The sequence below is a fragment of the Pongo abelii genome, chromosome 5 (genome assembly GCF_028885655.2).
Source record: "Pongo abelii isolate AG06213 chromosome 5, NHGRI_mPonAbe1-v2.0_pri, whole genome shotgun sequence".
NCBI lineage: Eukaryota > Metazoa > Chordata > Mammalia > Primates > Hominidae > Pongo > Pongo abelii.
Window position 1 is genome coordinate 45,744,895 of NC_071990.2, and position 18,943 is coordinate 45,763,837.

The following is an 18,943-nucleotide window of genomic DNA, read 5'->3' on the forward strand; positions in this document are numbered from 1 at the left end:
TTTAGAAAGGGCTCAAATCCTGTGTGTAAACACTGTTTCACATTGATTCTGCTCTGGTGGCCACCTTATGAGGAAGAGTAGATTTTAGGCGCAGCCTGTGCTGGCTTTAAAGAATGAAGCTGCCTAGGACTCTGTGAAGGCCTGGTGGTCAACCCGTTATGTTGTTGCTTAGCCTGTTAGCAGTATCCGCAGATGAGCTTCTTAAAGGTGCTCTGTTTGGATTTCTGTCTGTTGGCATTCCCTTATTAACTGAAGATGGTCTGACTTTATTACGCTTTCAGAAAAGTAGAGAGGGTGATGTTCCCAGAAAAATTATTTTTTTGTTTCAAAAAGTTGTTTTTGTAATTTTCTCCTATCTGGGAATATAAGATGCATAGTTAACACTTAGTTGTGATAAGAAGGGTTCATCTCCTGTATAATGCCTTGTTTTATCCTTCTTCCCCAAAACAGTTCCATTTCTAGCCTGTCTTTAAGTCTCCATGCAGAGGAAGTCTTGATTTTGTTCTCCTATTATTTTCCAGCACATCATCTTTCTCTTTTAGTTTTATATTTAGTTTTAGTTTTATATACATATGTATATGTACCTATATATGTACACCCACATGTATGCATACCTGTTCCCTTTACTAGTTGCTTAGGGTCCTTTTTTGCCCTGTTTTACCTTTTGTGATGGACTGTGGGCAAAAGGATCAGAATAGGAGATTAATGTTGAAGGAAATATTAACTTACGGGGTAACCCAGCAGAGGGGCAAGTTAAGCCTGCACTTTGTGCAAAGATGCCCCGGTGGTGTATTTTCACACTAAATAATGGATATGCTTCACATATCCATTATTTATGTGATATGCTTCCACATATCTCAGGGCTTCACACAGAGAGTTGGTGTACATTGACTATGCAGTATTAATAGCAACAATAATATATTATAGATATGATCAGTCTAAAAAGTGTTTTCATTTTAATATATGCAAAAGTATTCCAGGAATAGAACTGTATGGCACTACTCCCAGTTAGAGGCATCAGCTTCTCTTTAGGGCTTTGTTTATTGTAATAAAGACTTGCTTTTTAATGGTTTAAAACAATTGATTTTAATAGACTTTAAAAGACAAGATTTAACGGAAGAATCAGATTGTGAACCATATAGAGAATATGAAAACTGAGGTGCTAGGAGATTTCTGAAATCCTCAGAGCTGAAATTGGAAATCTGTGTCTTAGGAAGGTGAAACCTGACAGATAGTTTTAGGTGGGGAGTGGGTGAGGGTGTAGGGGGAGAGATTTAGAATGAAAAATGTTTGGAGCTATTGCCAGGGTGAATGGTGTGAATGGAAAATGACTTTGGATGAGCATCTTTGAGGACCCAGCTGAGGATAGAGATCATGGGAAGAGCCAATTGGCATGATTATGTGATTCTCTTCCGCAGTGGTTACAGTTTGTGACTAGGAGTGGGCTAGGCTGTCGTGGACCATCTGTCTGCTAGGACTGGGTAGGACTCAGTACAAGACAGGGGAACAAGGAAGATGTTCAGCCAGTTTCCCATGTGGGAGAATGTCCTGCAGGTTGGTAGATGGAAGAACTTCCAAAGATGACTTGACCCATCTGGACTGGGAAAATGAGCAGCAGCCGAGTGGAAGGGTTAAGAGGGGAATTTTACGGGGAAATCCAAGTGTTCGTTCAGGTGGGAAGGGGAAGGAGTGTCATCTGGAGAGGTTGAAGGTAGATGGGCGCTCTTAGCCATTCTTCAGCTATTCCTCATATGACTGATAGAGGCCCCACACCTTGCCCTGTCTTCTCCAGTGCTCCAGCCTGACGCTGCCTCTTGAGAACACAATCCTCTAGCTATGCCTGACCAGGTCAGTAGGGGTCTACTAATATTGTTAATATATCCCAAGTTTGTGTTAACTTTTTGTTATTCCATCACGTTGTGGCTGTCAGTCCATGAAAAACTCTGCTCTTGGAGCAGGCTCCCCCATCCTGTCTTGTAGTTGACAAAATGCAGCACTGTACTTTTGCTCTTATTTCGTTTCATCATGTTGCTTTCACCTCCTCTTTCCATCCTGTAGGGTTATTTTGTAGTTCTGATTCTTCTTCAGTTGTGTTGGGTTATTCTTCACAACTTTGTCTCATCTTGAAGCTTGGAAAGGTCCCTTCTAATCCTTCAAGACTTTGGTGAAGATGCTGGACAGAAATAAGACTATTGTGCCCTGGATTATGCCACCCTATAACTCTGTCCAAACTGACCACGATCTATATATTAATGACCACTTTCTGGCAGGCTTTTTAACTAGCTATAAATCACTTAGGGATAAGGCATATATCTTGCTGAGGTCCAGATATGCAATAGACAGATGAGCTGCCTTCTAATCTATTGCTTTAGTAATTCTAGGAGACAGTTTTTTAGTGAGCCCATTCTGCTTTCTGATAGTCACTGTGGGATGAAGTGTGAAAAGTTCTTTGCACACTGGCTATTGAAAGTGTTTTTAGTGGGCTGCAAGCAAGTCAATACCAACAGTGGCTCCAAAACAACTTAGTTTCAGCAACTTAGATTTTACCAATAGCAATGCTGTTTTCAGAATAAGATAAATGGAATAAGGGAATGTAAAACCTAGTGTATTTTGTGTCGTAAACTTTAAAGGCATTATCTTCAGGTAATTTAACAGCTGTCATGTGGAGTAGTAATCCCAGAGAGCAAAACTAAGATTAGTAGTGATTGGAGTTATAGGGAGGCATATTTTACTTAATCTAAGGAAAATTTTTAGACCCTGCTCCATCAAGAAGCAGCCCCTTGAGTACTAGTTACCTACATTTTTGCCATGTTGTGGGATATCATTTATCTTGGAGCAGAGACTTGAATTCATCTAAAGCAGCACACTGCTCTCCCTTATCTCCTCACTTCTCTTGGGCCTTAATTTGCTCTTATGCATGTTTGTTCTGCTCTTTCTATGTAAGATCATCCTTTTTGATAGGGAAGATTAAATCAAAATAGGGTTCGGTAATTTTCCTTTCTAACTTTCATTAATAAAAATTATGCCTATTGTTCTTGAATTTTGGCACATAATCACATCACCTGGGGAGCTTGTTAAACATACAGATGCCCACGCTCTACCCCTGAATTAGAAGGTGTGAGGTGGAGCCGGCCCAAATCACTCCCAGCTGTAGGCCCAAGGCAGGCCTATTACTCAAGGCTCACCTGACCCATCCAGAACTCATCCTGATCCAGCCTGAGGTCATCTCAGGAGCCTTGCCCCCATGATCAGATGATGTGTGGAGGCAGCTAAGAGCCCGAAGCCTGAGTGCAGCCCCTGGACTCCACCCCTGTGTCCATTCCAGCTGTTGTTTTCTCTCCACACCCTTTCCTGCACGCCTGGTCCTAGACTGGACTTCTGTCCTGTTTCTGTTAGGATGCTGCCAGAGGGAGATTTTAAAAATGCATGTCTGATTCTGTCACTCTATACCTAAACGTTTTCTAAGGTCACCTATTGCATTTAGGATAAAGATTAAAATGTCTAGCATGGCCCAGCAGGGTCAGCACAGCCTGGCTCTTCCCTGCCTGCTCTCCATTCTCACCTCACAATATTTTGAACCTTTTTCACAATGCTCTAAACACAGGCCTTCTATCAAGTCCATAAAAAAATGATATTGCCTTCTTCCTAGGAACTGGATACAGGCCTAAAGCCCTCTTAACCTCCCTTACTCATCTTCTAGACTTATGCTTGTCATTCAGGTCTTGGCTTAATCTTTACTACCTTAGAGAAGCTTTCCCTGATGCTCAATGTGGTTGGAGTTCCCCCAGTGTACATTTTTATGGTACCATGAACATCTCTTTTTCAGCATTTACCATAGTTATATGATTATTTGATTAATGCCTATCTCTCCTACCCAACTGTAAAACTCCGTGGGACCAGAGATTAGGTCATAAAACTCCATAGCACCAGGGATTAGGTCTATTTTTATTCAACATTAATATTCCAAGTGCCTACACAATACCAGAGTAGATACCTGATACATATTTTTTTGAATGAATGAATGAATGAATGAATGAATGAATGAGAGACAATTACTAGAACGATGGATATAATCATCCATGTGACATCAGGTATCACCATGCCTGGGGACCTTCTGTAATACCCCAACTGCCCATATCTGATTCCCTGGATGTTGACATCAGCCTGATTTGAACCTGAATTTACCACACCCAGTTCAATACTATGATTCGAACTAAGGGCCACTCTCCCTTGCCAGCATCACATCTCAGTGGCATTTCAAGTTCTTGTCCCACCCTTTTGTATCTCATTTCTTTCCCTCTTCTAGCTTTACCATTGAGATTCAGGATATGCCAAGGCTGAGAGGCCAGGACAGGTGTGACATGTGGTATAGCCTCTTTCTTCTTCTATTAGATTTTTGTAAAACAAGAAATGCCTGTCCTTTTCTGTAAGACAGTTATGATCCCTATCTAGCAAAAGTTGGTGATACATAAGAGTGCTTCTTATCACCTTGTCTTAACAATGCAACTTCCTTCTGGTTTTTCTTTTAACATTTTATTACAGGATATGATATCTTAGGCTATACATATCATTTTTCATTCTATTCTCTGCTTATTGTCTCCTAAGTTTACTAATTCTCTCTTCTCCCATTGTTTGTGTTGTAATATAACCTATGGTCATGCCTGGTGTACCCTACATAGCCTCCAGTTTTAACCAGTTTGCTGCTTTTTTTTCTCAGATTTCATTTTTAGACTCTGTCACTCAGGTCTATCTCCCGCCGGATGATTCTGGTAGCCACCAGATCAGTTGGAGAAGGCCCTTGGTGGGGACAACAAGGGGGGTCCGCACCTTGCTCTTGGGGCTTCTCAGCAGACATGAGCCAGATGCTCTGTGATGGGAGGTGCTGCATTGTCAGCTACCTTTCATAGCCACCCCAAGTCAGCTCTGCATGGCTTCAGTAATTTCTGATGCAGTTACAGTCTCCAGAAAGGACTGAGGGTTGGGAGCTCACTCTTCTGAGTGGTTAGCATCATAGCATTTTGTATCTGTAAAACATCTTAGAGATAACCCACCCATTCTCATGTTACAGGTGAAAACAGTGAGACTCAGAGGCCATAAATTTTTGGTCCATGGCTGCACAGTTAGTGCCAGAGCCTCCAGTCTAGGGCTCTTCCTATGCTTGGAGGAGGCCATTTGTTTGTAAGCGGTTTCCTATTAGTCAAGAGAACCAGAAATGAGTGAAGAAAGCTCATTCTAAAACTCCAGTCTTGCTGACAGGGTTATTAGAAAAGACATAGAATTTAACATTTCATATTTAGTATAGATTGTTTTGAAATGGGAATCTCTCTCTCTGTATGTATGAATGTGTATATGTATAAGTGTGAGTATGTCTGTATTGTGAATGACAGTAATATGACAGAAATAGTTTAAGATAGGAAATGGCAAATCTGCTCCTCTGTGTTAGGTTGATTGACCCTGGTAGCAATTAAGAGGCATAGTTCTAAGCCAGTGACTCTGTATATCATTTTTGACACCCCAATTTTCTCAAGAAATATTTGAGGTTTACACAGCCTGATTTGAGTACTGTTTAGGGGGAAAATGGGTGGAAAATAAGGGGTGGGATTGTGGGGATCTTTGATTATACCTTGCTGCCCCAGTACGGCAGGTACTCCCTGCAGACAGCTTTGGCAGAATCACTGGCTGTCATGGTGTCCTGTTACACAGAAGCCTGCTGGCCCGCAGGAACAGGAAATAGCCTTTTGTGTGCAGGTTCAGGCTTTGCTCCCATTGACTTGTTTCCTCCCGTCTGCATGAAGTTCAGCACCCTGTCCCTGGTGTGCCTTGTTGTGAGCAATTCCTAGGAAAGCAGATCCTCCTTCACACCCACACATGTTTAACCAAAGTGTTTACAAAAGGAGCCTTGCTAATAGCAGCTGCCTTGTTTCTAGCATACCTTTGGGCTTTCAGAAAGCTCTCTGCCTGCTCTGCTGCCCCCACTCAAACTTACTCATTCAGAAGAGAATGGGACATGTTTTCCTGGAGTCAGTTCATTTTCCTGGGGTGCCTTTTTTTTTCTTGTCTGCCGTCTTCCCTTCTCAATATGACTCCAAGTGTTTAGGGTTCAATTATGCAGATGCGAAATTTGGCTTTTTAGTCATTTGAAAGTATGGAGACTCCTAGAGCCCATGACTCTTTATATATCACTGTAGGAAGTGCACAGCCACCCCCTTTTTGTTCCCCATACCAGTGATTGTACTTCAGAAGCTGTGGTCCTGCTCAAAGAAGACTGTTTGCTTTCCTCATCTCCACAGGTTTACATAAAGGGTTGTCTCCATTTTTGCCTGATGAAAGACAACTTGAGACAGATGAACCACCCCTCTCCCAATTAGCATTTTTGAGCACCCCCTGGGTACGATTTTGCCTTCTGTACTTTTATGTTTTGTGGTTTATAGGATGGAAAGCAGATGCAACCACTCTCCAAGAAGTCTAAGCTGAAGGAACACCACCCTAGAAGGAGAACTTATAAAATCGATTCTGACATTGGTGTTCCATGGTTCCTTTCCATCTTTAGAGCGTTTTTAAAAACACAATTCCGTGCTTGTGACAGACTTTGCCTCCGTTGAAACACATGCTGAAGGGATTCCTTTTGTCAGATGACTTGTTCCTTTTTACGGCTTTCAGTGGCTTCTACCTTAGACAGAAAAAGAGAAATTAACCTGAACTCTTAATAGCTAGATTTGGTCTACTCTCACAGAGGAAACCATGATTGCTTCTGAAAATGTGTTGTTGCAGATCTGAGGGGCCCAATAAATAGCCTTCCCTTTATTCCTGGTGGTGGTTCTTAGTGTGCTTTCTCGGCCCTGGGGACCCCTTTCTCCCTGGGTTCATCCTCAGGGTCTGCAGGAGCAGCCCTGGTCCTCTGCTTCGTTCTCTTCTCTTGCATGTAGTCATTTTGATTAATCACATCCTGTCTGTGAGTACAGCAGACCCATCAGATAGGAAAGACCTGATTTTCTCTCTCAAGTTTATGTTACAGGTCAGATTTGATTACCACTTCCCTCTAAGACCCCCTATTTTAGGTGGCAGGAGAGAAGTTGGTGGAGAAATAAGAGTGGAGTCATCTTTAGTGATATGTAGTGCCTCAGATTTCCCAAGCACTCAAAAGTGTGTGCATAAAAACCCAACACCAGAGGGTTGTTCATATATCATATCCATATAAAAACGTATGTCAATTTGTTGAATTTCTGTAATATAGTAATTAAAATAATATTGATACTGTTTCTGAAGATTGCCATATAAAAAGAATGAAGTATAGTTTTTAAAAAACATAAAAATATTTAAAGTTCAACAACAGTTTTGTTGTTGTTGTTGTTGAGACAAAGTCTCGCTCTGTCGCCCAGGCTGGAGTACAGTGGCATGACTCAGTGCCTCCCAGGCCCAAATGATCCTCCCTCCTCAGCCTCTAGAGTAGCTGGGACCACAGGCATCTGTCACCGCACCCGGATAATTTTTGTATTTTTTTGTAGAGGTGGGGTTTCACCATCTCTACAAAAGCCTGTTACCCAGGCTGGTCTCCAACTCCTGGGCTCAAGTGATCCACCCATCTTGGCCTTCCAAAGTACTGGGATTCTAGGCCTAAGCCATCATGCCTGGCAACAGTTTTCTCTCTTTTTTTTTTTTTGGAAACTTTCTGTGAGATAGCATTGATTTAGCCTCTGAAAACTTGTAGGTAGTTTATGGCCTTGAGGTGACACTCTGGCCGATCTATAACTGCAGTCAGCCAAGGTGTCACCTCAAGGCCATGATTAAAAATCAAGGATATTTGTGTTTATGCTGGAGTGTTAGGACATGGTTCTTCCCTCCGTGTTTCTGCAAATTTGAAAAGACACACCATCCAATATAACTCTGGGTGAGGCAGAGTGACGGATGTATTGTCCTTGCTCTGTGGGACCTGAGGCTGAGATAAAGACAGTTTCTTGTTTGTCGTTAATTAGTAGGTTTGTCTCAGAGCTGGGCCTTGTATCTTTCCTATTAGTAAACTTAGGATTGACTGGTGATGCCTGAAAAACATCTATCACCTGTTCTGACTCATCCAATTTGAGAGTAAATCTCAGAAGTCTCAGGTTTCTTCAGGAAGTTGAGTTCAGAAATTGTTTATGAGATCAGGTTAAGGTGACTTTCCTCTACTATAAGCACTAATAATTGTCCATAAAAAGCAAATATGTTGTAATCATGTATTTATGACAGGATTATATTTTCTTGGTGATTGTGCATTTAGGAAGTGAAGATATTTTACAGCCATTTTTTTCCCCACTAAAAGATTGAAAAGGTTAAAGTGTATGGTATTTGAAAATACACTTACAAAATTAGGATTTCTCTGGGAAGAAACCAAAACTTAAGAAAGAACATGATTAAGGTTAAGCCGTTGTGAAAGGATATCAACATGACTAACACGGACATATATGCTCCAAATTGTGAACTACACACTACAGGAAGCTCTCCTAAAAATTGTACTCTGCCAGAAAAAGAGGTCAAGGGCTAGAAACAAATATAAAATGAAGGTTCAGTAAGGTAGAGTCTTTAACTGTGCGAAACATTTATTAGGTTCTTTCCATATGCTAAACTCTATATTATATTATCTCAATCATCAGACAACTTTATGAAGGAGATATTCTTATTTACCCCATTTTATAGATGAGGAAACTTTAATCTTAGATATGTAATTTGTCCAATCACACAGTCTGGAAATGGTGGAGCTTGGATTGGTAATCACTCATTCACAAGGTATTAGAGAAGGCATGGGGGTGTTTGGAGACCATTGCTTTTGTTTAAAAGGTTGCTATCCTCTTTAAATTTGTTTTTTATACTAGATCTAGTGAACCCCATAACCCCATATGGCAGTTCTTATATTTCCTTTTTTTTTTTTTTTTTTTTGAGTTGCAATTTTGCTCTCGTTGCCTGGGCTGGAGTGCAATGGCATGATCTCGGCTCACCGCAACCTTCGCCTCTTGGGTTCAAGAGATTCTCCTGCCTCAGCCTCCTGAGTAGCTGGGATTACAGGCATGCGCCACCATGCCCAGCTAATTTTGTATTTTTAGTAGAGACAGGCTTTCTCCATGTTGGTCAGGCTGGTCTTGAGCTCCCAGCCTCAGGTGATCCGCCTGCCTTGGCCTTCCAAAGTGGTGGGATTACAGGTGTGAGCCACTGCACCCGGCCTATTTTATTTTTCTTTAGTAACTCTTCCTTTAAATCATTATCATAGACTCTTAGGACAGTGACCTTGAAAGAGACTGGCTTGACTCTAGCCTATCCTCTGAGAGACAAAAAGACAAAGATAGATCTTCTGACTTGTTTAGGGATAGTGAGAAGTTATTTTTCCTAATCTTGGATATTTGGAAAGGCCTCCACTAAAAGCAAAACTATCCTTTAATAGACTTTTCTAGTATATATTCTGGCAGTCAGGATGTAAAACCTAAAACCTCATGATATAAACCTCTTTGGTAGCTTAAGGAGAAATTAGAGAATTACTAATTATGACTTAATTTTAATATTTTATTATTCACTCAAGCCACCCTGAAAGTTTCATTCAGTAGTTGTTTATTGAGTACTATGTGCAAGGCATTATACTTAGTTATGCTGAATCTGATCTTGGAAGTCTTTAAGAATAACAACATGAGACAAACCCAGCTACTCTAGATAGCATAGAGTCATATTTTAATATTTATTTTTAATAATGATGATTTTCCATTTACCATATATTATTTAATCTTCAGCATGAGGATTCAACTCTTTGAGATAGTATCATCATCTCCATTTTGCAGATGAGGAAATTAAAGCTCAGTAACATTGAGAAACACAGCCCAGGTCACAAGGCTCAGGCAGGGCCTTCACCATGTGAGCTCCTAAAGAGAGTCAAAATAGTTTTCCTGTAGTACTTTATAGTTATCAGAATGCTTTTATTTGCATTATCTCATCTCATTTTCCAAAAATGAGAGTAATTATTATTGTATTCATTATATAGATAGCTCTTGTATTTATTATATACTTAATATGTGCTAAGAGTGCCAGGTACCATATTAGATATGGCCTAATTCATGTAATCCTCACAAAAACCTTAATAAGTATCATTATTCCCATTTTATAGATGAGCCACCAAGGCCTAAAAGTTTAAGTGATTTGCTTAGCACAGCAGGGAGGTTTAACTGAAGCCTAGGCTTGTCTGCACAGGCAGGGTGCATGACCACTTTGCTGTATTCACTTTTCTGTACTATGCTGCCTCATTTTCCAGACGAGGAAACCGAGATTCAGAGTTAGCTAACCCAGGTGAGGTCATACAGCTTTTCAATAGCGGAGCTGGCACGCCAACTCAGATCCTCTCACTAGAAAGCCCACTTGTTTCCCACTGTACTGAGCCGCCTTTCTGCACAAGGAGAACTGTATCTTACATCCAGGTTGAGTACCCTAATTCCTTTTCGTCATTTTTTTACATTTCTTTGTATTTGTTCTCGTTTTTAGGCAGGGGGCCCTAGACGGATGACTTGTTACAGGAGAGGAATGGTATAGGTTAAACTGCTTGCTCAGGAAGTCATCTGGGGAAGTTAGATGAGAACTCAAATTCAAATTTGAGTCCTGTGTACCCAACTTATTTAGCTATGTGGTTCTCAAGCTCTTTGTCTTTTGAAAATGTTGCTTGAGAGAAGGACTTGCCCTTGCGAGACTGCTTTCCTGTGCTGTAAGGAATGAATCTTTTTCCATCTGAAGATCATTTACCGTTTCTCTGAATACTGAATTACATTAATGGTGTAAGGCAAGGAAGTACGTCAATATAAGATATATAACAAGGACCAGTCACTCAGATTTGAAATGTTGCCAATCTCTACAATCTCAGCCTTGAGAATTTTAAGGCACAGAAGCCCATTACTTTAATGATCAATTATCCTTTAGATTTCTGAAGGAAAAGTTTGTTAACCATTTATAGTACTACTTTTTTATTCAAATTGCAAACTCAGGTAAATGTTCCTTAAAATTGAATTGGATGACATTTTTCTGTATATGTCAATGTCAGTAAACATCAGATAGATATCCAGATGTGTTTAATTATTTTGACTCAAGGAAGTATGTCCTATTTAAACAATCTTTAAATAAGTTGTTTCTGAATTGAACAAATAAACAAGAAATAGCTGAACTAAACTGCTGTGACTGTATAGAAAAACTGAGAGGTTTTAACAGAGGAATCATCTAAAAATCCACATCTTATTATACTCATTTTTACTTTTAGAGATAAACCTGAATTAACTGTTCAAGTATATTAATAGTTTTTATTTTCAAAGAATAATAGGTGATGTGTGGGGATAATTTGAAACCTATTCCAAGTGTATTAACTCCAGTTCAGATATGTTTGAAACATGGAACTATCCCTATGTCACCCAGAGTTTTTTTTTTAATATATATATAAAATAATTAATGCCTATTAAGTGTCTTTTGTGCTAGTTTTCTCTTAATCGTTTTCTCATGTAATTTTCATATCCTTATGATTCAGGTATTATTGCTGCCCCTCATTCCTCACCTTTTACAGAGGAGGAAACTGAGGCTCAGAGTGACTGAGTAATTAAGCCAAGATTACACAGGAAGTAGAAGTCTCAGAACTTGGATCTAATTCTGAACATTCCAAAGTCCATGCATATTCTAAGATACCAAGCTATCTTGTGAACAGCCTGTTCTATTAGAATTTTAAAAATTAACATAATTTAAAAATTAGCATAAAAATGCGTTAAGAGAAATTTGGTTATGATTTTGTTTGATTAGCCCTCAAGTAAGAGCAAAAGAGTTTGAAATACATACTTTTTTTGCTTTGGAAACATATAGCACATTTACCTTTTTTTCTGTATGTAAGCAGAAGGTCTTTTAATAAATCTATGTGGCCTTGAGTTTGTACCTCCAAGAAACTCCTAGAGATACATCAAAAAATATTGTTAATGTTCAGCAATTAACCCTAAACAGCTGACTGCCCATTAGTTTTACTGTTACAGTGACTGTAGGTAACACTAGGCCAAATTCCAGACATGTGACATCTTCTAAACAGATTCCAATAGGATTAAAAACATTTCCCCGTTCTCCTGTTTTGGGCCATTTTCTTACCGTCAGAAACTATGGTGCTTAACATTGAAACTGGCTGGTGATGAAACTTTTCAGTTCTTAATGGTAGTTGACTTTGAAATTAAATTTTTGTCTTTTTCTTCCGGGTTATTTTCTGGTTTAGCTTTAGCATAAGAGTAACGTAACTGGCTTCCCTCCTTCCTGTTCATCTTACGTGCTGCTCCTCCTTTCTCATTCCTGCCTATTCCCTTCACCCCATGCTAGAAAGGGCCATTCCATTGACCCGCCTGAAAAGAAAGTGCCCTGAGATGAAATCATGGAATCATGCACTTTAAAACCAAAAAGCATGTCTGAAAGATAGTAAGTAGCTGGATATGCAGCAGCGAAAGGCACAGTCTACATAATCTTTAACCAATTTATTTGTTCATAAAATATTCTAACTTAAAAAAGAGTTATCCATGTTCACTGGAGGAATTTTAGAGATACAGAAAATAAATATAATTCCACTTTATAAAGATAACCAAAGCAGATTGTTTTCTAAATGACTATTAGACTTTCCAAATAGAAATATTTAGGAGAGACAAATAGTCCTTATGCATCATCCATTTTGTTGCTTTCATTGAGACTCAAAGTCTAGAATGCTTTGTGCTATTCAAGGCCTGAAAGGATGGGGTTATAAGAGATAAATAGCCATTCCTTATATATTATATATATATAAGCCATTTTTTTCTCTCCATCTGTTTTTCTGCTTTTTCCTTTCTAAGTTTTGGGTTGCATGTTTCTAAGGCTGCAATGGTTGCTATACTAAAGATTTTTCTTTTTCTTTTTCCCAGACCCCAGGCAGGCACAGTCTTCCCCGCCGTGGTCCTATGACCAGTCTTACCCCTCCTACCTGAGCCAGATGACGTCCCCGTCCATCCACTCTACCACCCCGCTGTCTTCCACACGGGGCACTGGGCTTCCTGCCATCACCGATGTGCCTAGGCGCATTTCAGGTAAAGACCGTGCTTTAACTAAAAATCCATCCCTGCACAGGGGTCGGGGGGAGTGGGATGGGCTGAGCCTGTCTCATCCATGCTCACAGTGACTCTCTATTAGAGGCATGTGGGCAAGGGAATGACAATTGGCAAATTAAATCTTCTGAATTATGGGATTATCAAACACTGGAACATTTTAAGTCAAGAGACTGAAAATCCGCTAGAGATGGCATACTTTTAAGATGGTATTTAATGCCGCCCAGTTAGTGTCCTGCTGAATTGCATCCCATATGGTGGGCACTGTCTCATAACTAGGGCCTTTTCCTGAGGGTATTATGCCAGGCCTTCCTCTGCTTGTGTTCCTTTCTTTTCCTAACATCTGCCTATAAACCAGATTGATGGCACAGCCCTCCATTCCTAAAGGCTTATAAGTCCCAGGAGTCCAAGCTAGTCAGTTCCAAGAGAGAGCACCTGCAAACTTAGGATCTTTGTCAGAAACTAGTCATTTGAAGTGCCGTGAAGCCTGGAAGAGTCTTAAAAGGCAATGCATGGCCTCTGAGTGGCTAACTCAAGAAGGAGGCAGCCTTTCTGTGAAACATAATGCATGCTGCTGTCACTTGCAGCCCGGCAGCCCAGTGCTCACAATTCCTCTGTTCCAAAGGCACCACAGAAATGTGTGGCCCATGGGGGGTGTGTGTGTGACAAATGACCTGGCTGCCCCTCTATCCTGGAGAATTCATCACAGAGAGCCAGAAAGTGTTCACAAAAACTCCAAACTGACAAGTAGAGAAAAGTTAAAGGCCCTTAGCTGACTGTATGAGTCCCGTGAATAAGAAAAGAAACCTCTCGGTCCACCCTGACATATGAACTGCAAACATTGTCGCCACTCAATGACGTACGTCCACAGAGGCACACACCCCATTGGATCCCACGTTTGCCAGATACTCTTCTCAGCGTTCGGGCCCCTGCACCTGTTTGACTCCTGGCCAGGTTAATACCTTTCTTTCTTTCTCTTTGTGTTTCTGTCTCTGTTTCTCTCCCTCTCTCATTTTCTGCAAAGCTCGAAGCCGTTACTCACTCCGCTGAGTTGCATCACTGACAAGCTGAAGCTCCACCAGCAGGCTTGCGGGTTTTGATTAGTTCAGACTCCTTTATTTCTTTCAACTTGGGAGGAGGGAAGGCTTTGTTTCTCAAGCAAATAGCAGGAAAGGGCTCTCTGGTCCTAGTGCCTCACATTTTCTGCAGCAGATGGACTCCCATGGGGGTGAGTAGGGAAAGAAGAGGGGTGGAGGGAGAATTGCAAGGTTTTTTGGAAAACCATGTTACCACTTTTCATTATGACTCCTGTTATCATTTTTACGAATCACATAGTATGTATTGGGGAATTGTATAGAGTATAGAATTTTAGTTATCATTTCCCTTGCCTGGGATCACCGTCGCCTTTAGGCAAACATTAATTAAAGATATGGGAAAGGATGAGTAAGGCACAGTAGGGATAATGAAGGCTGATGCGGGATTAAAAGCATAATGTTGATGGTGTTGAGTTAGTTCTGGTTATTCCTTCTGCATTTCATACTGAGAGTCTGTTTTGTTTTACATAGGGCCAAAAGGACACTTTGACAGAATAGACTTATGCAAACTTGCTTCTGTCTGGGGTCCCCTGGGGCTTCCATCTGCCCAACCCACTGTGGCTGAAGCGGATTTTTCTGTTTTTTCTCTAGCAGTATCTACAGGAAAAAAACCTCAGGGAGTGATGGTAGCATTAGAGACACTTATCTACAGCAGTTTCCTACTAAGGTATATTCCTGTGAGTTCACCAGGAAAGCCATTGAAAATAACATTGGAAAAATGCTGCATGAACAAGTAGTCATCATTGTTTATCACGTACATGTGTAATGGAAAACAGCCAGATTATTTCAAGTTACTTTACTGAGGGTTACTTAAAACATTTCCACAAAACAGTACCTTTCCCATTTCACAGAGAAGGAGGCAGGAGCAGAAACTGGTTAATTTTCCAGCCATGTATCTATCTTAGGCCAAAGGTAGGAGTGAGCCTCTGGTTTAAACTGGTTTATACTGAGTTTAGTCCAGTTTTTTCCTCCAACCCTTAACATTTCTGGAGTTGTTACTGGTAAAGTAACATGGTGCCAGGGTGGGAGGTTCTGTATAAACAGTAAAGAGAACAGAAAATCCCTCTTGTCAGCATGTAGGTAGGGAAACAGGAAGAAACAACTAGACGTGGACTGTCAGGGAACTGGAGGAGCCGTGACTCACCTGACCTTGCCCTGGGCTGCGGGGCTGTGCCTGCACACCCAAGCACTGCCTGGTGGACTCAGGGACCATGTCATCGGAGTGTGCACCATTTCTAATTCCCTGGGGACTAGTCCTGGGAGCCTTCTTGGGGGAGCCTGTCTCATAGGTTCCCAGGTACCAAGTTGGACAATTTGTGTCTTATGATTCCTCTCAACATCTAAACCCAATGTCTAAGTCCATGACTTAGAGGCTTCTACATGTGAGACTTAAGCATGAGGGGTTTTTTAATTTGGAGTTTTTTTTTTTGTTTGTGTGTCTTAGTAAATAAAGTCCTTTGGATTGAGTCCATTCCTGTGCCTTTAGTCTTCATAATGCTCTGTGCCAAATAATGCTGTTTCCACATAACACGGACAGCTAAAAATATTAACCTCTATCCCTGTTTACAGGCAGTCCTGTGGTCTCTTTTTGAGACTCTTTCCAGAACAGTTTATGTTTTTGTGTGCATCGATCAATTTTCGTCTCCATATCTAAAGGGATACACAAAATATTCTTTCATGATTTTGGGTGAGAAAGAATAAAATTCTTCACTTCACAGTAGGATTGGATGTTCGGACCCAGGTTTTTATCCCAGCTCATACATATATCAGGCAACTTCTTACTTCTCTGAAACTTAGTTTTATTATTTGTAAAATAGGCATACAATACTCATCTTCAGGGTTGGTGTGAGGATTAAGTGAGATACTTTATATAAAGTGTTTAGAACTGGCCTGGCACATGATAGGTGCCAAATAGATTGTAGCTGATATTATGAAGCTAAAATTGTTTTGTAAAAATTCTATATCCATATGTAATTTGCAGGCAAGTCTTGTTAAGTGAGTCAAATTAGATTAGATAAAAATCTAAACTTTTAAAGGGGACTTTTCCTTCACAAAATAGATCACCACAGGGCATATTTAAAACAAAGCCCTTAGATTATCTAAATAAGTTAACACCTACATGGCTTTCACAAAGCACTTAATGCAGTACCTAGCACATAGAACTCCTCAAATGTTTCCCTTATTATTATTATTCTGTAGATTTAAAATAAATATTTACAGAGCAAAAAGCAATTGGGAACCATTCACAAAAAAGTCAATAAAGCATTAAGAGAAAATAACAATTCAATTATGTCAGACAATAGAAAGTGCTGAGTTACACTTGAATTAACTAGGCATGCTAATGCTGTGTTCCAAGGGATCATAGGAACAAAAACAACCAGAAAGATCCACCAGAAAGAACTGTTCCTAAAGAAATTCCATTTTCTCCTAAAAGACCATTCCAAAGAAAGACCATGATTTAATCTACCTAAAGACCTTCAGAGAATCCAATATTTCACCTTTCTTTATTAGTATCCTTTCTTCTGTGTAATTTTCAAGCATGGCTACAATTCTAGAAGTTAATAAATGACAATAATCACAGTGATATTATATTATATAGTCTTGTAGTTTTCCTCAGACCATTTTTGGAAGCAAGGTATAAACAAAATAAGATAAAATGATAAAGGTATGTTACCCACAATCCTTACTTTACTGCAGAGAAAGATATAATACTAGATGTCTTCAAGTTCAGAGGTACAATACAATGATTCAGGAAATATTTCCTTAACATTGGTAGCCTTAAATATTGTAATGGAACAATAAGAGCACATATAAGTTTGTAATTGAATGAGAAGTTATTGCCATGTAATTGACTAACAGGTGTACGTTATGGTAATGAGTTTGAATCATATTCAGTTGAATTATAAAAGTCAGCACTAGTCTCAGAAACCAGTCTAGTGATGTTACAGTGCAGAAGACACCTCCTTTCCTACCATACTTACTTTGATAAGTATGGCCTCATCATAAAATAATCTGTATTTAAGTAGCACTCCTATCCCCAGGTGATTTTATACATTATCTCACTTCATCCTACATGTTTCTAAAAGATTATTCACTACACAGAGGTGGCCAAAGTTATTTCTCATTGATTCTAGTCAAGGGCAAGGTGTGACAAGGCAAGGACCAGCAAGCCTCATATGACCCGAACCCCTTCATGTCTTTATAATTGCAATCGTATCACCCATGGCAGTTTTGATCTTCAAAGCACTTGTGAGGCTTGACACAAAGGTTATAATTACATTTCTGGAAGTCATTACAAAATACTATGTAAATAAATAATTGCTGACTTTCAAAATGTATTTTATACAATTATCCTACTATGGAAAGAAGCGCAACTCTTTATTGAGGCTGATTGTTTGACTTGTGGGTCAGAGTATGAGTCTCCTAGAGAGCTTACACAGGTTTTTTTTTTTCACTGCAAATAACTCCTCCACTATCCCACTCATTTGAGTGAAGTAGCTTAGATTAACCTAAGTCTGTACCACTCTTGGCATAATGAGGTAGAAGGATTTATACCTTTCTGATGCTTTCTGGAGGTTTCTTAGAGACTTAAGATATGCACAGTTAAAGATGCACAGGTAAGATGCATCTTATTCACAGATGTTGGCTGCCTCAGTTACTCTGAAAGAGGTCACTATAGTTTTTTTTTTTTAAGAGACAGGTTATTGCTCTATTGCCCAGGATGGGATGCAGAGGCGTGATCATAGCTCACTGCAGCCTTGAATTCCTGAGTTTAAACAATTCCCCCATCTCAGCCTCCTGAGTAGCTGGGACTACAGGCCTGCACCACCTTGCCAGGCCAATATTTTTCATAGGGACAGGATCTCACTATGTTGCCCGGGCTGGTCTCGAACTCCTGGTCTCAAGTGATCCTCTTGCCTTGGCCTCCCAAAGTGCTGGGATTGCAGACATGAGCCACTTCTCCCTGCTTGCCACTATAGATTGTATGGAAGATTTTTCTCTGCATTTATGGGGTTTTTGTTTGTTGTTGTTAACATAGGACAGAGTTAATCTTTCTGTAAGGTTATTTTTTTCTTCTGCTTAGGAAAATAGTCTTGAATCTCTTATTTCAAAATATGTAAATATTAACACTTTTCACTTACTCGACTACACAGGACTATTGAAGACGTCTCCAGTTTTATGACTTTCAGTGGCTAAACTATAATATTCCAAGGTCAGGAGAATAAGCATTAGTTTAATAATAAAATTATTAAAAATTATTTTATCACTACTCCAAAATCTAGAAATTGCCAGTGGAAAAACCCCATTTGATTACTCAAGGTCTGTCAGGAGGATTCAAACCCAGTAGAGTTTGATGTAGTTCATTTTAAAATGTCCCTTATAACCAAGTTTCTATCAAGTCCACCGAGTCAAGTTCTTGAAACCAGCAGCTTCGTAATGTGCCAATTATATGTGAACATTTATTTTAGCAGAGCAGCTCTTAACTCACAGGAGGGAGGAATGCCTTAAGAAAGGTTAAAAGGAAAACTTCAGCAATTAATACTAATAAACCAGAAAGTTAAAGCAACTGTAATAAAACACTAGAGCATCTACTTTTTACTACAGAACCATTCCTTTATTAAGAGCCACCTGTTTAGTAGACATACTCTGCCACAGCAGCCACAGGCAAATAATTAAGTTTAATAGGAGTAACTCTTATTTTGAAGAAGTTCTCCATTTAAAGCCACAGAGTGGGGAAGTTATTAAATTTTATGGACCCTA

The 18,943-nt window shown here is 39.8% G+C and overlaps 1 protein-coding gene across 8 annotated transcripts in view; it reads left to right on the top strand.

Annotated features, from left to right (window-relative positions):
• Positions 1–18,943, top strand: part of RUNX2 (RUNX family transcription factor 2) — a 339,669-nt gene that overhangs the window by 172,098 nt on the left and 148,628 nt on the right. For all 8 annotated transcript variants that reach the window (XR_008526192.2, XR_002915377.3, XM_009241929.4 and 5 more), the window contains one exon: positions 12,909–13,070. Coding sequence is in view for 6 of the 8 variants with exons in the window: in XM_009241929.4 (XP_009240204.4) it covers positions 12,909–13,070 (162 nt within the window). In the remaining 2 variants the exon portion in view is untranslated. The remainder of the gene's footprint in view (positions 1–12,908; positions 13,071–18,943) is intronic.